The following is a 13,207-nucleotide window of genomic DNA, read 5'->3' on the forward strand; positions in this document are numbered from 1 at the left end:
ATTGACTTAGAGATTACACACGCATGAAAAGTATTATACCTTAAAAATGTGGTATTCCAAACGCTCTCGCGGCCGTGTTATCTCGCGTATTTACATACAAAATACACGAGAAAAACTGTTTTCTTTTGGTTGGTTCAGAATAGCACCCCCGTAGCTCAATCACAAATTACAATCGACGTGCTTAAAAACATGCTAAGAATTTGAGTGTTCACAATGAACAATAATGAACATGCTTAGGTTATCGCAGCCATAAGTCAACGCGTGTGTAATCTCTAAGTGCTCGTGTCAGTTTGTTTTTTGTTTTCCTCGTAAATAAATATAGTTTGCTGGCGAAAAATCAATAATACAATATATTGCATTTGCAAAATAGTAAGGAGTATCTAATACAAAAAAGTGAAAATTAAATTACAATTACTATGGCGACTGCTTTTCTTGACATTTGGCTTGCCAACCGCCGGCTAAATGCAATAAATAGCATGATAAATAATAAATAAATAAATGTAAATAGCAGTTTTGGAATATTTTCCATATTATCTTTACTAACAGAAAAGAATTTTATCAATATTGATAATCAACAAAATGTTCAGACAGTTATAAACTTCAAACCTCGGTTGAGGGAATATTTTTTTTAATAATTTTTATGTTCAATGTGATCCAAAATGCAACTTTTTAGACCCTTTTCACTTTGATGTCTAAAAAAAATAGCTTCATACATCATCGGCCCACTTTGATGTACATACCTAAATGAGGGTAATTTTTTTAGATAAATTAAAGATTATTATCAATTTTTTTTTTTTTTTTGTGTTTGTTTTCAAAACTGACAGTTATGTCTGAATTTAATTCGACTTCAAAATTAACTTATTTCTCTATCATATTTTATATAGGCTTTTCAGAAAAAAAATGCCAACCTCAGAACGATTAAAATTTAAATAAATCGAATTTAAAATAAAAATTGTTTTCACTTTTATGCGTAGATCGTGGGGTACTAGACCCGTCGATACAAACCGATGTACTTACATCAAAACTTGAAGGTGGGGGGATCGATAGTGTACCTTCGTAATCGCTCGGGAGAATTGATCTTTAACTATGACGCCATAATGAAGCTATGTCACTTCAGTGCGTAGATATGTGTACCGTGGCGTACGCTTCTCCTTGTTACATATCGATGTACCTACCCAAAACTTGAAGATGGGAGATCGGTAGTGTATCTTCGTCATCGCTTGAGAGAATTTATCTTCAACTATGCCGTCGTGGTGAAGGTATGGCGTAGCTTGCCATCATAATCGCGGCCCTGGACCAAATTGAGGCCGGCGTTTAGGGCTCTGCCAAATAAATTTACGTATTTACTTGTTTAAGATAAAATAAAAAAAATGCACCCCAATCATTTTGAACTAGTTTAAATTTCACATTTAGGAAAAACTTATATGATATACTTTTTTCTAGGAACCAATAAAAACTCCATCTACTCAAATGGGACGAGGTTGTCGATCTTCTAAAGTTCGAGATTAGCGGAAAGTGACTAATCTGCTTTCCATACTTTTCCTTCCATACTTTTTTTTACTTTTTATATATCTTGATATTTTTATGTTTTTTCACTATGTATTTTTGTATTCTTTAATTTAGTACTCGATAAATAATATGCTGATTAATAAATAAGCATATTAATTATAACTCTCATTTCTTACTGCAGTATAGAGTGAGTTTCTAGAAACCATATCTCAAGTATCATTTCTATTATGTTTTTATATTTTTTTCTTTTGATTTCAATGATACTATTATTTTGGTTATTTGATTATGTATGAATCTAAATTTGTATTTTAATATTTATATCTGATTATTTAAATACTTATATTAAAATAATCAGATATATGTAATACTTACTTTGTTATATTTTTCCCGAAATTCAAATATAAATACCTAAATTCCCCATTACCTATTAAACACTTAGCCTCACCCTTAACCATTGGTTTTTCCCTCAATTATGATTAATGTACATGCTATAGTTCATAAGATTATTTTTATTTTCTACTTAAGTACCTTGAATTAGATACCTATATAAGGACATTCAATCCATCTGATCTTCACATTTGTTTGAAAATACCCTAACAAGGCGAAACAATTGTCACGAAGTTTTTATTTTTATATTTGTAAAGATAAAATAAAGTGTTCAGTAGACTCAAATCAGTGTTTGATTTCTAATATTATAAGTCTGATTATTTTTTTTACATTGTTTTCTCTGGAATTGTATTATTTATTTGTTTTTCTGTAGTTCAATCACAAATAACTATCGACGTGCTAATAAGCGACGTGACAACGATTTCTCACATGGTTGTTTATTGTCTTCGTGATCACAATGGAACATCTAATATTAAATGTCAAAATATTTACGTTTCGCGATGTATAATCCTGCTGAGCAATCACATGTTTGAATTTCGTGCTATTTATTGCATTTAGCCGGCGGTTGGCAAGCCAAATGTCAAGAAAAGCCGTCGCCATCGTAATTGTAATTTAATTTTCACTTGTTTGTATTAGATACTTCTTACTATTTTGCTAATGCAATATATTATATATATTTTTTTATAGTAAACGCCGATTTTTCGCCAATGAACTGTATTCATTTACGAGGAAAACGAAAAACAAACCGACACGAGCGTTGATTTAGAAATTACACACGCGTTGACTTATGACTGCGATAATTTAAGCATGTTCATTATTATTCATTGTGATCACTCAAATGCTTAGCATGTTTTTAAGCACGTCGATAGTTATTTGTGATTGAGCTACTGGATTGTTATTCTATTGCGTCATTATAATGTAATTTTTGAATGTATTTTTTATTGTTAATTATTATGGCTTGACGCGGGCACAGCCTAAAAAGCCTTAATAATATTTAAACGAGTGTAATTTTGAATGAATAAATATTAAAAAGCTTGTTTTTTTTTATGGGCACTTACTTATTTATTTAGTCAGCGTCCAACACAAAGACGTGTTCTCCTATTGCCCTAAATCTCGGCCTTCGAGGCTTCGTAGATTGTTTACTCAGTGAGTAGTAACACACTTCCGCCAGCAGGACTACGAAGGAGAACAGGAGGCCGGATGCCAGGGCGAGGAAGGCAGTCTGGACGTCTACAAGAGAAAGTTTCTTCAGGGATTCCGTGTCCAGCTGTTTCTTGGAGTTGTGATGCAGTACAATGGAGTACATCGTCATGTCGTACCTAAAATTAAATTACGTTTATCCATATCGACCCCTCCTACGTATAATAACGTAACCCAAAAATGTTAAATGTTTAGTTGTCAATGTATTTCGTATAGATCAGTGGTCGGCAAACCGCGGCTCGCGAGCCGCAAACGGCTCTTTAGCTACTCGAGTGCGGCACAGCGCAAGTTACACCTTTTGTTCAAATTATTTAGTCTCCAGGTTCTATAAAAGAACTTCTAGGCTTATTGCCATGGAGAAGCATCAAATTAAACTTGATGAAAGTATTACATGCTAGGCAACGCCTGAAAAATTTTTTTTTTCAATTTCTACACTTTCTTCATGGACAGGCGTTGCCTAGTATGTAGGTGAAATAATTCAATTAGATGAATCTCACTCGCATAAATAAAGGTTTCAGCTCTTTAACTCCACAAACATCAACAGATGAAAGAATTGAAGTAATATAGATGTTCAAATATGGGCAGAATGGTGAATGTTACACAGTGTGTAAAGTGGTCACTTAAACCAGCCAATGACAGGTCATAAGCCCTGTAGATGCCTAGATTGCCTTCTTTAAAATGTTCTTTATCTCTGTTGTAATATGTTAATTACACTTTATTAATTATTATTATAATGAACACAAAATATTGAATAGACAACATATTTCTTTAAAAATTAAGAAATATATGAGTTTGTTTTTTTTCGCTCTAATCCAAAAGAGATTTCTAAAAACATTTAATATATTATCAAGATTTTTAAAATCAATATTCTGTACATTAAAAATGTATTTGTGCAAGTTTTGCGAAAGCCTCAGCACCAAGCAGCCAGAAAATACATATACATTTATATACCGGCGTTTTTTATCCATAGCTGAATACATATAGATCGAAAACCTATTTTCACTATTAAGAATCGCAGAGAGATTCAGACGAACGCGGAAGCATCCTGTGTATATTTTATTACCATATCATTAGCAACTATCAAAACAATAGTTGTCTATGTCACGCTTATAAGCGCGACTAAGCGCGAGAGACATAGAGATTTAAAAAATCCACCAGTATGTTATGTATTGTATTGTATATGCTGCATTTGGTGGAACAACGCAGTACCCTATGCACCGGGGCGGGTAGGGACATGACGATGATTAAAAGTATTCACCAGAAGTCGTTGAATCCCCCTTCCCAAGTCCTGCGCAGAAACCTGTTGATATTGGGCAGAAATGGGTGACTCTTGTGGACGATGTAGGCCAAATAATAGTTCCGTGGACACTCATCCACAATATGCAGTAATGGCGCTCCCTTCTGGTCCAAATACTTCAGTTGTATCAAAAGAGCTGCATCAGACCTGCAAACGAAAATGCCAAGGACACATTACAAATCCAATGCACGTTAGAGTCGGCCGATGATGCATGAAGTTTTTTATTTTTTTAGACATCAAAGTGAAAGGGGTCTAAAAAGTTACATTTTGGACCACATTTAACGTAATTATTATTTTTTAAATACTCCATTCTGCTTTTGGCCCTCAACCGAGGTTTGAAGTTTATAACTGTCTGAACATTTTGTTAATTATCAATATTGATAAAATTCTTTTTTGTTAGTAAAGATATAATTTAATCACATTACAAATTCGAGCACGTTTTAAAACTACCGAAATGCAAAAAGTTTACTCTCCGCGGAACTGATTCCGTTGAGCGCCTGACTAATATTGACGAAAATAATGGCTCTTTAAAACAATGCTACCCATTTATTACAAAACAAAGTGCAACTCACGCCCTTAGATGCTTATTTAATAAGGTTTAATGCACATTATACAAATTAATTGAACTGATTCTCTTACTTAAATACGAAATGGTAGCCGGTTTAGCGAAATAGAATAGAAATCGGTAGAATTTCAATAGAATTCGGTAGATCGGTAGATTGCTCCTAAAATCGGTAGATCTACCGAAAAATCGGTAGTAATAGCAACGCTGCTGATGAGAATCGTGTCGAGACCTCTAACGTCCTTTGTCACATAATCTGTCTGTCAACTGGTTGCAACACTCACCGCCTTACGGCGCGTTGCCGAAGCCTGGGTGAAGATCTTTGCGACATCGGTGATAGGTAGCAAAGAACTCACACGAGAGGTAGTATCATACACGATAAATATAGTGCAGGCAATTGGTAAAATAAACTAAAGTAGGGAACAAAATGCCGAACACTCTTCTAGTGGAACGGAAGGCCGGTTGACAACTGTCAACAGGCCGGCTTCCCCTGAAGAGTTTCCTCTCCACATGAGCAAATGCTGAGAAGTACCTGATTGGCCCACATTAGAATATCCTTCCTGATTCTAACAGTTCAGCTAAAATAATGTAATACAATAGTAGAAAAATCCTCTTTTTTTAATATAAACCTTGTATATTATAAGCAAGGTAAAAAATAATGAAACTCTCATATATTTTATGTTTTTAAAACACTTACCGCCGTTCTACAGCAGAAACCTGCCGGTGGAATGCTGCTTCGTCTATAGCGGGGGTCGTTATCTTTTTCACCTTCTTTTTCAGGTTTGTCAAAAGCTGACTCTTGGACGAGTTGTCATTACCGAATATGGTGTCCAGTTTAGACGAAGTGGCTATTGGTAAACCGGACTTATCCAGGGCAGACAGAGTGTTTATATCAGGGTAGTAATTCGTAGTACTGAAGGCAGTATTAAGGTAGCCCTGAAATCATTAAAATTATCGTAACCTAAAGCTTATTGCACGTATCATTTAAATCCACACGACACTGTAAAATTTGGGTGGATTGACTTTTATTATATTCGTTTACATTGGTTCAATAAGAACTTAAATAAGTTCCCGCCGTTTCCCGACAGATGTCATCTTAACTTTTTGACATCGGACAATACTACAGCCGTTCTCATCTTGAAACTCCACCATTAGGCTTGAAATGACAGTATTTGTTTTTTCGCCGAAGTGAAAACAATATATTTATAACAACAACATTTTGAGTTTGTCCCAATTTTAATAGACAAGGACTGGATTCAACTCCCCGGAGAGCTGTTTATATTAACATATTTCAACAGAGATGAAGAACATTTAAGATAAGGTAATATAGAAGTCGGGGCATCTACATGGCTTTTGACCTATCAATGCCTGGTTTAAGTGGCCACTTTACACACTGTATAAAATTCACCATTCTGCCCATATTTGAACATCTATATTCCTTCAATTCTTTCATCTGTTGATGTTTATGAAATTAAAGAGCTGAAACCTTTATTTATACGGGTGAGATTCATCTTATTGAAATATTTCACCTACAAACTAGGCAACGCCTGAAAATGTTATTTTATTCAATTTCTATACTTCTTCATGGACCAGGTGGATTTATCAACAATATTTTGAGTTTGTCCAAATTTTTGTTGACAAGGACTGGATTCAACTCCCCGGAGAGCTGTTTATATTAAGATATTACAACAGAGATGAAGAACATTTAAGAGAAGGTAATATATAAGTCTAGGCATCTACAGGGCTTACGACCTGTCAATGGCTGGTTTAAGTGGCCACTTTACACACTGTGTAGCATTCACTATTCTGCCCATATTCGAACATATTATAAAAGTGCTCAAATCTGTTTAGACCTCATTTTTATAATAACAATTATCGGATGGATACAAAGTATTTAAATTGCAAATTTAGCTAATTCCTAGTCAAAGTAATCCGTACATATAATTGAAGGCACATAAATCAATTAAAAAAATATTTTTGTATTTTGAACAAAAGAAATTAAAAATTAAATTCCGTCATGGAGGTCGTTTTAGCTTCTCCTGAAAAAACAACAAATGAGGTATAGGATACTGATTTAGTACTTTACTTGTTGAGACACCTTATTTAAAATGCGTAAAATTATCATATCATGCGAATCTCATGCATATTGAGGACTTTTATGCTCTGAAAAAAGCTAAATATGATAATTTTGTCATGTTCACTGCATTCATTTATATTAACATATGATATTTATTTATTTATTTATTCATATTTTTTGTCTTACAAACTATAATTAATAATAAAAATAATGTGACCTCACTGGGGTTACCCGTGCCGAGGACACTTAACAATATATTTTTTTTAAATATTTTTACATTTGAGAATAAACAAAGAAGACTTACTTAATAAACAGAAATAATTAACAAAATGTTCAGACAGTTTTAAACACTACATATTTATGTTTATTATTAATTTAAGTATTACAAAACGAAAAACCTAACATAAGCTATACACTTGTGGAGCAGTTGATTCAATATTGGTTTGGGCGAATGAGACAATCCATTTTACTTCTACCTAGCTCCAATATCCATTTTTTTATAGCCTTTTTGAACATTTTCTTGTTACTAATTGTTTTAATAGATAGTGGAAGTAGGTTATAGATTTTAATATAATAATACTCAAAATCCTTTTGTCCGAAAGTGGTATTAGTTTGTATTTGTTTGAGTTGTATTTGTGTTGAGGATCTAGTGATTATATTATTTGTATTTTAAGGGTTATGTCTTTCATTTGAATAAGAGTAGTTTTTGAATCTGTAAGTGAGTATTGTTTTAGCGTATAATTGTTTTGGTGTCATAAATTGTGATTTGTTGAATATTTCTTCAGTAGATGTCTGTATGAACTTTCATATACGTACTTGATGAGTTCCTCCATCAAACCCCAAAGAACACAGATTGGCCAGATTATAGAATAAAAACGTATTTATTTATTTTCATAAGTTGTGATTTGTGGAATATTTCTTCAGTAGATGTCTGTTTGAACTTTCATATACGTATTTGGTGAGTTCCTCCATCAAACCCCAAAGAACACAGATTGGCCAGATTATAGAATAAAAACGAATTTATTTATTTGACAATATGAACGCCTGAAGGGCTTTTATTATTATTTTTTTATAATACGCATGTTTAATTACTTTAAATTTTATTTTAACTTACCTGAAAAGTTCCTGCCAAAATCATATTGAAGAATAAACAAGCTGCAATAAAGATTCGCTCTGGGGTGACTGTCGGCATCACTATCGGCTGTGAAACAATCATCAGGAATGTGTCCACGCTATAATTACAACAGTTTATATTATTGCATCTTGCGAACTTTTCTTCCCCAATCTTTAGCGTCTTCATCAGCCACCAAACAATTCCGCAGACGAAAACAGTCGCTATGCTCAGCTCCCAAACCGTCATACTCAGTCCTTGGAAGATGTTCATCCATGTGGGAATTTGCAAGGCTTTCGGCACTAAAACACAAAACTGATCGTTGTAGATTGGATTGGTGAAATCTATATCCGGCGAACCGTACGCCGTCAGGAACCTGCCATTGAAGGAGATATCGGCTCTTCTAGATATTACATCGCCTATAGTACCGGTATAAGTCCCATTATCTGACTTCCATCCGTATTCCTGGCCATCAGCTGACGCGGAGATCCTCAGCGTAAATTTAAGATACTTCATCATATTCCCTAGCAAAAATCCGTCGATCCCTCCCACGTTCCCGCACTCTGCTATATCCTTTTGCAGATATGTGGACAGAAAAGCTTCGGAAAGGTTTTTTACCAGCGTGGGGATACGCTCGAACAATTTAACTTCGAGCGGGTAACCGTTGAATCCTTTGTACTCATTGAACAGCGAATAATTCCTAAAAGTGATATGACTCTCAGTTAAAATCGCTACGTCTTCTGCTCCTGTTTCGTGCAAGACTGGATCGAATGTCAAAAATCGCGCCGTACCACAAATATTTGGAAAAAACATCAATACATTCAAAATACGATACGCTCTCCAAATTATCAGAAATATGTCGCGTGTTTTGCTTTTCAATGCGTCGTCAAAAAACGAGCTTGCGCAGACCGCAGATCCCAAATCAGAATCGAATGTAACTAAAACGAAATAAGACGAAAGTGACCCTTCTAGTACTCTGTTGTTAAGCAAACTTTTCGGCATGTCGTCCATTGAATCGAATGTCATAAAAAATAGCTGTTTCAGTGAAATAGCGTCCATCATGAGTTTTGTTTGATTTTCTCTGTCGTTGATGATTATAATCCCCACAATGCTATTTAACATATCTATCAAATTTCTTAAATATTCGTGTCTAACTTCGGATTTATCTTCACAAATAATAACGGTTTTAGTTTCCATCGTGTACAATAAATCTTCCCATAAATTCATATATTCTTCCAGATTGGTTCCAACGCTTGATTCTTTAAAGACCATTCCGTACGTCTGCGAAACAGCACTATAAACAAACGTGTTTAAAAAAATTAGAAAAATACTGCATTTGCACTGCATTTTCAAAAGCATCAATTGATATATTTCCAACGTTGTTACTAAGGTGAAATGAACTTAGAACAGTTGAATTACTATCACCAAAAAAGTGGTAAACGCAAACAGCCATTTTATTTAATCTGTTTACTAAAGCCAAAACACTAAAATCGAGCAACGCTTAAACGCCATAATTACCGATACGATCAACTGTTCGATGGTTCTCAATGGTATTAAATTAAGTATCTCGGTGAAAGCATTTCTGAATATGGAATTCCGCAACAATACTATTGTAGAAATGGGTCATTAATGTTATTTATTTTCTTGCATAATTAATTGTGATTGATTTAAATCAAACTATGTATAAAAATACAAATTTAGTAAATTTCTTACGTTTTACTGCATTTACATAATATGATGCAAATGTGTGTTCTTTTACGTTATTTGATAATGAAATCATGCCACGAACCATTTTTCTAATAGAGTTTTTAATTTTGATTATGTACCCAGTATCTACCTGCGAAATGAATGTCAATTTTAGTAAAAATTGCATTCATAATATTATTCTTTCAGTCAAAAGCCGTCTTACGATCTATCGCATCTGTCGCATACGAATAATTCAAAAGGTTCATTTCTTGTATGATGTACAATTATATGTGAGCCAGACAATCTAGAAAAGGCAATAATATCTGGCCAAGTTGAAGGTAGGAGAAGCCGGGGTAGAATCCCATATAGTAGATGGACTGATCAAATAAAGGTGGCTACGGGGCTAAATTTGATGAGTCAGTTCGTCGGGCTGAGGACAGACTGGAGTGGAACAGATTAATCAGAAGTGTTCATGGTGATCACGATCCTCAGCATTGAGGGGCCGACTTGGAAGAAGACCTATTTGCATGTTTAAGAGGTACAGTTATCCTTTTTTTTTATTTGTATTTGGTCAGACAGTAAGAAATTGCTAGTGGTAATAAGTCCGTCATTTAACCGTGTTTTATTATTAACCGTTATTTTGAAATATTTTTATTTTTTGTTTTTATCACATTGTTAATAAATATTTATTATTATTATTATAGTGAGTAATATAATGAGTAACTTACTGAACATTGAATATCAATGTTATCTGTGAGGAATGGCCTTTACAAGGAAACCACCACTGATTGTAAATTACATTTATTAAAATATTAGACGTACAGTTAGAGAATGACAGGTTTGTCAATATTGTTCAGCGGAAAAACTAACATTGACACGGGTTAAAAAATGTCTGCGGGTCACCGATACCTTAAACTTTAAATGGTTATTTTGTATTTAAAAGATTGATAATAAATATTTTTACTGTCACGTGGAATGACACATTGTACCTACACAAAATGTCCATTAAACCAGTAACAATGTAACAAGATTTATATGCTACTTAAGCTCGTATTACACGGGTCAGTAAATGCGTCAAAATCTTACGGAAGTTCCTGTGCAGTTTGTTGTGTAATATTGTGCCAAATCTTGGGCCATTTTATTTGTTGTTTTACACGGGGCAGTTTCTGGGTTAAACTGTGCGCATAAGCATGCGCAGTACGTGGATGCTTTCGGTGCCATGACAGATAACGGGCAGTTTTCACAGTTGACAGAAAGAGCTGTCTTGTAACGACAAGACTACTAACTGACAACTAACAATATTTATTACTCTGCGATCAACCACCAACACCGGGTTTCTAAAATCACGTGGATCGTGAACCTTATTGAAAATCAGCATTTCCAGAAAGGAAGTGAAGAGGTGCAGTGAAACAAATAAGAGCCCCCGCTGGTTGTGACAAGTGCTATGGAGATATATGAAAGTGCGCTCACTGTGGCGACAGGACAATACGGTGACAAAAAGTTCCCGCGTGACGTGACTGTCACCCGGCCTGTACATTGCTATGGGAGTGCGCTCACTGGGAACTTTTTGTCACTCTGCCGGCAGACGCCTACCGAACGGACGTATGTTGTGAATTTTGCAGTTATATTTAAGATTAACATATTATTACAACAGTGACGAAGAACATTTTAGAAAAGATAATATAGAAGTATAGGCATGACCTATGACCTGTCATTGGCTGGTTTAAGTGGCCACTTTACACACTGTAAAAAATTCACCATTTTACCCATATTTGAGCATCTATACTCCTTCAACCCTTTCATCTGTTGATGTTTGTGAAGTTAAAAGAGCTGATACCTTTATTTATGCGGGCGAGATTTAAGATGGCTGCTTCTCTGCAAGAAGATGATATTGTCAACGAATTGTTACTAGAAGACATAGAGAAAAGGCCAGCATTGTATACAAAACAGTTAAAGGAATTCTGTTATATTCATTTGAAAGGGAAATTGTGGGACGAGATTTCAATTCAATTATTTCAAAACTGTTTATTGACATACGAAAATAATTTTTAAAACTTGAGAGAATATTGACGTAATTCAGAATTCAGGGAGTAAAATGTTTCTTTTAATAATCGTTCATTATATATGGGGTAGGATGTGCGCGTAGATTTTGGTTCAAATATTTTTAGAAAAACAGGACGTGTTTTCATTTTTCTGAATTTATCCACAGATGTGTATTATATAACACAATATTCATTGAGTCAAATCTTTCACAAGATCTTGGACCATTTTCTGACCAACGTAATGCGAGCTTTATTACCTCGACTATTGTAAGATGATTAATTTGATAATCTTTTTTCATTTTCATGTATTTTGTGTTTATGTCTGAACTTAAAAAAACGCATTTTAATTAAATACCGTAGAATTAAGAATAGTCCAGACGGAGCGTAGAATCATATTTGAATAAATCGGACTGTGTCAAAAAATTTCCCCACTCTGCCCCACTTTCGCCGCGCGCTTATTTGAAGTCATCGCGCAATGTTGCCAGATTGCGAAAAATATAACCATAACACAAATATAAGATATTTTTAAAAAATCAATTTGTTAATTTCTCTAAAATCTTATTGTACACGCGGAAACATTGATTGACACAAACAGAGTAGATAAGTAAGGGGTCATTTAATAAGAGTAATTGAATTAATGAACTTTGAAATTAAAAAATAAAACAAATTTTATTTTACATAAAATGGATATTTTTATGTCAGTTAAATAATATTTGATGATTTAAAGATAATTTTGGTCAAATGTCCACCGCGGCGTTGTTTAATCTGAGGGGTCAAATTTTCGTTAGTTCTCTCATTAGATGAGCAAAGTGTTAATCCATGGTTAAACTAAATTTTCAGATTAATACCAAGGTGCTGGGTTTCAAAGAATGTTGTATAAAAGATAAAGAAATTGAAAGTTTATGCCCTGTCCAAAAGATGGCCATTTAACTATTTTCGAGAGAAAGACATCAACGTTTTTTTTCGAATGAAGAGTCCATTAAAACATTTTACCAATTTCTTCATTCCTGTAAATAATACATTTTCAATAAGAACATATCAATACAGTCTACCCGATAGTTTTAATTTCCCCTTTGTTGAGTAAGCTTTTTGTAATATTGCCTTTTAGAAACAGAACTAATCATTAGAGTTTTTCATTTAGATAAATGATCTTTTGTCATAAAAACATTTCTCCTCAAAATGCATTGAGCAAACAATACTTCGCTTTATTGGTTTCCAAAAGTCATCTCGCCGTACTCTTTGTATTATTTTTATCCACTCCGTTTTCCTTCTTTTATCAGCAGGGAAGCTAGAATTCCACTAAATCAATTAAAACCAATGTTCTTATTAATTAAAA

The 13,207-nt window shown here is 34.0% G+C and overlaps 1 protein-coding gene across 1 annotated transcript; it reads right to left on the bottom strand.

Annotated features, from left to right (window-relative positions):
• Positions 1-2,933: 2,933 nt before the first annotated feature.
• LOC148276054 (glutamate receptor ionotropic, delta-2-like) lies at positions 2,934-10,820 on the bottom strand. The gene is made up of 5 exons (XM_088234831.1): positions 10,558-10,820; positions 8,147-8,843; positions 5,653-5,891; positions 4,355-4,540; positions 2,934-3,215 (listed from the first exon to the last, which is right to left on the bottom strand). Exons 2-5 carry the CDS (start codon positions 8,660-8,662, stop codon positions 2,963-2,965), a joined length of 1,194 nt encoding a protein of 397 aa, XP_088090957.1. The 5' UTR covers positions 8,663-8,843; positions 10,558-10,820; the 3' UTR covers positions 2,934-2,962.
• Positions 10,821-13,207: the final 2,387 nt, after the last annotated feature.

Source organism: Micrasema longulum, unplaced genomic scaffold (assembly GCF_059751315.1).
Source record: "Micrasema longulum isolate JH-2025_06_02 unplaced genomic scaffold, ASM5975131v1 h1tg001292l, whole genome shotgun sequence".
Classification (NCBI taxonomy): Eukaryota; Metazoa; Arthropoda; class Insecta; order Trichoptera; family Brachycentridae; genus Micrasema; species Micrasema longulum.

Bases quoted from the DNA above. Each gene is read 5' to 3' on its own strand.
- LOC148276054 (XM_088234831.1), bottom strand. From the start codon at position 8,662: ATGATGAAGTATCTTAAATTTACGCTGAGGATCTCCGCGTCAGCTGAT. The intron at 5,892-8,146 runs GTAAGTTAAAAT...TAATGATTTCAG, and splicing joins TTTTGGCAGGAACTTTTCAG to GGCTACCTTAATACTGCCTT. The intron at 4,541-5,652 runs GTAAGTGTTTTA...TTTCGTTTGCAG, and splicing joins GTTTCTGCTGTAGAACGGCG to GTCTGATGCAGCTCTTTTGA.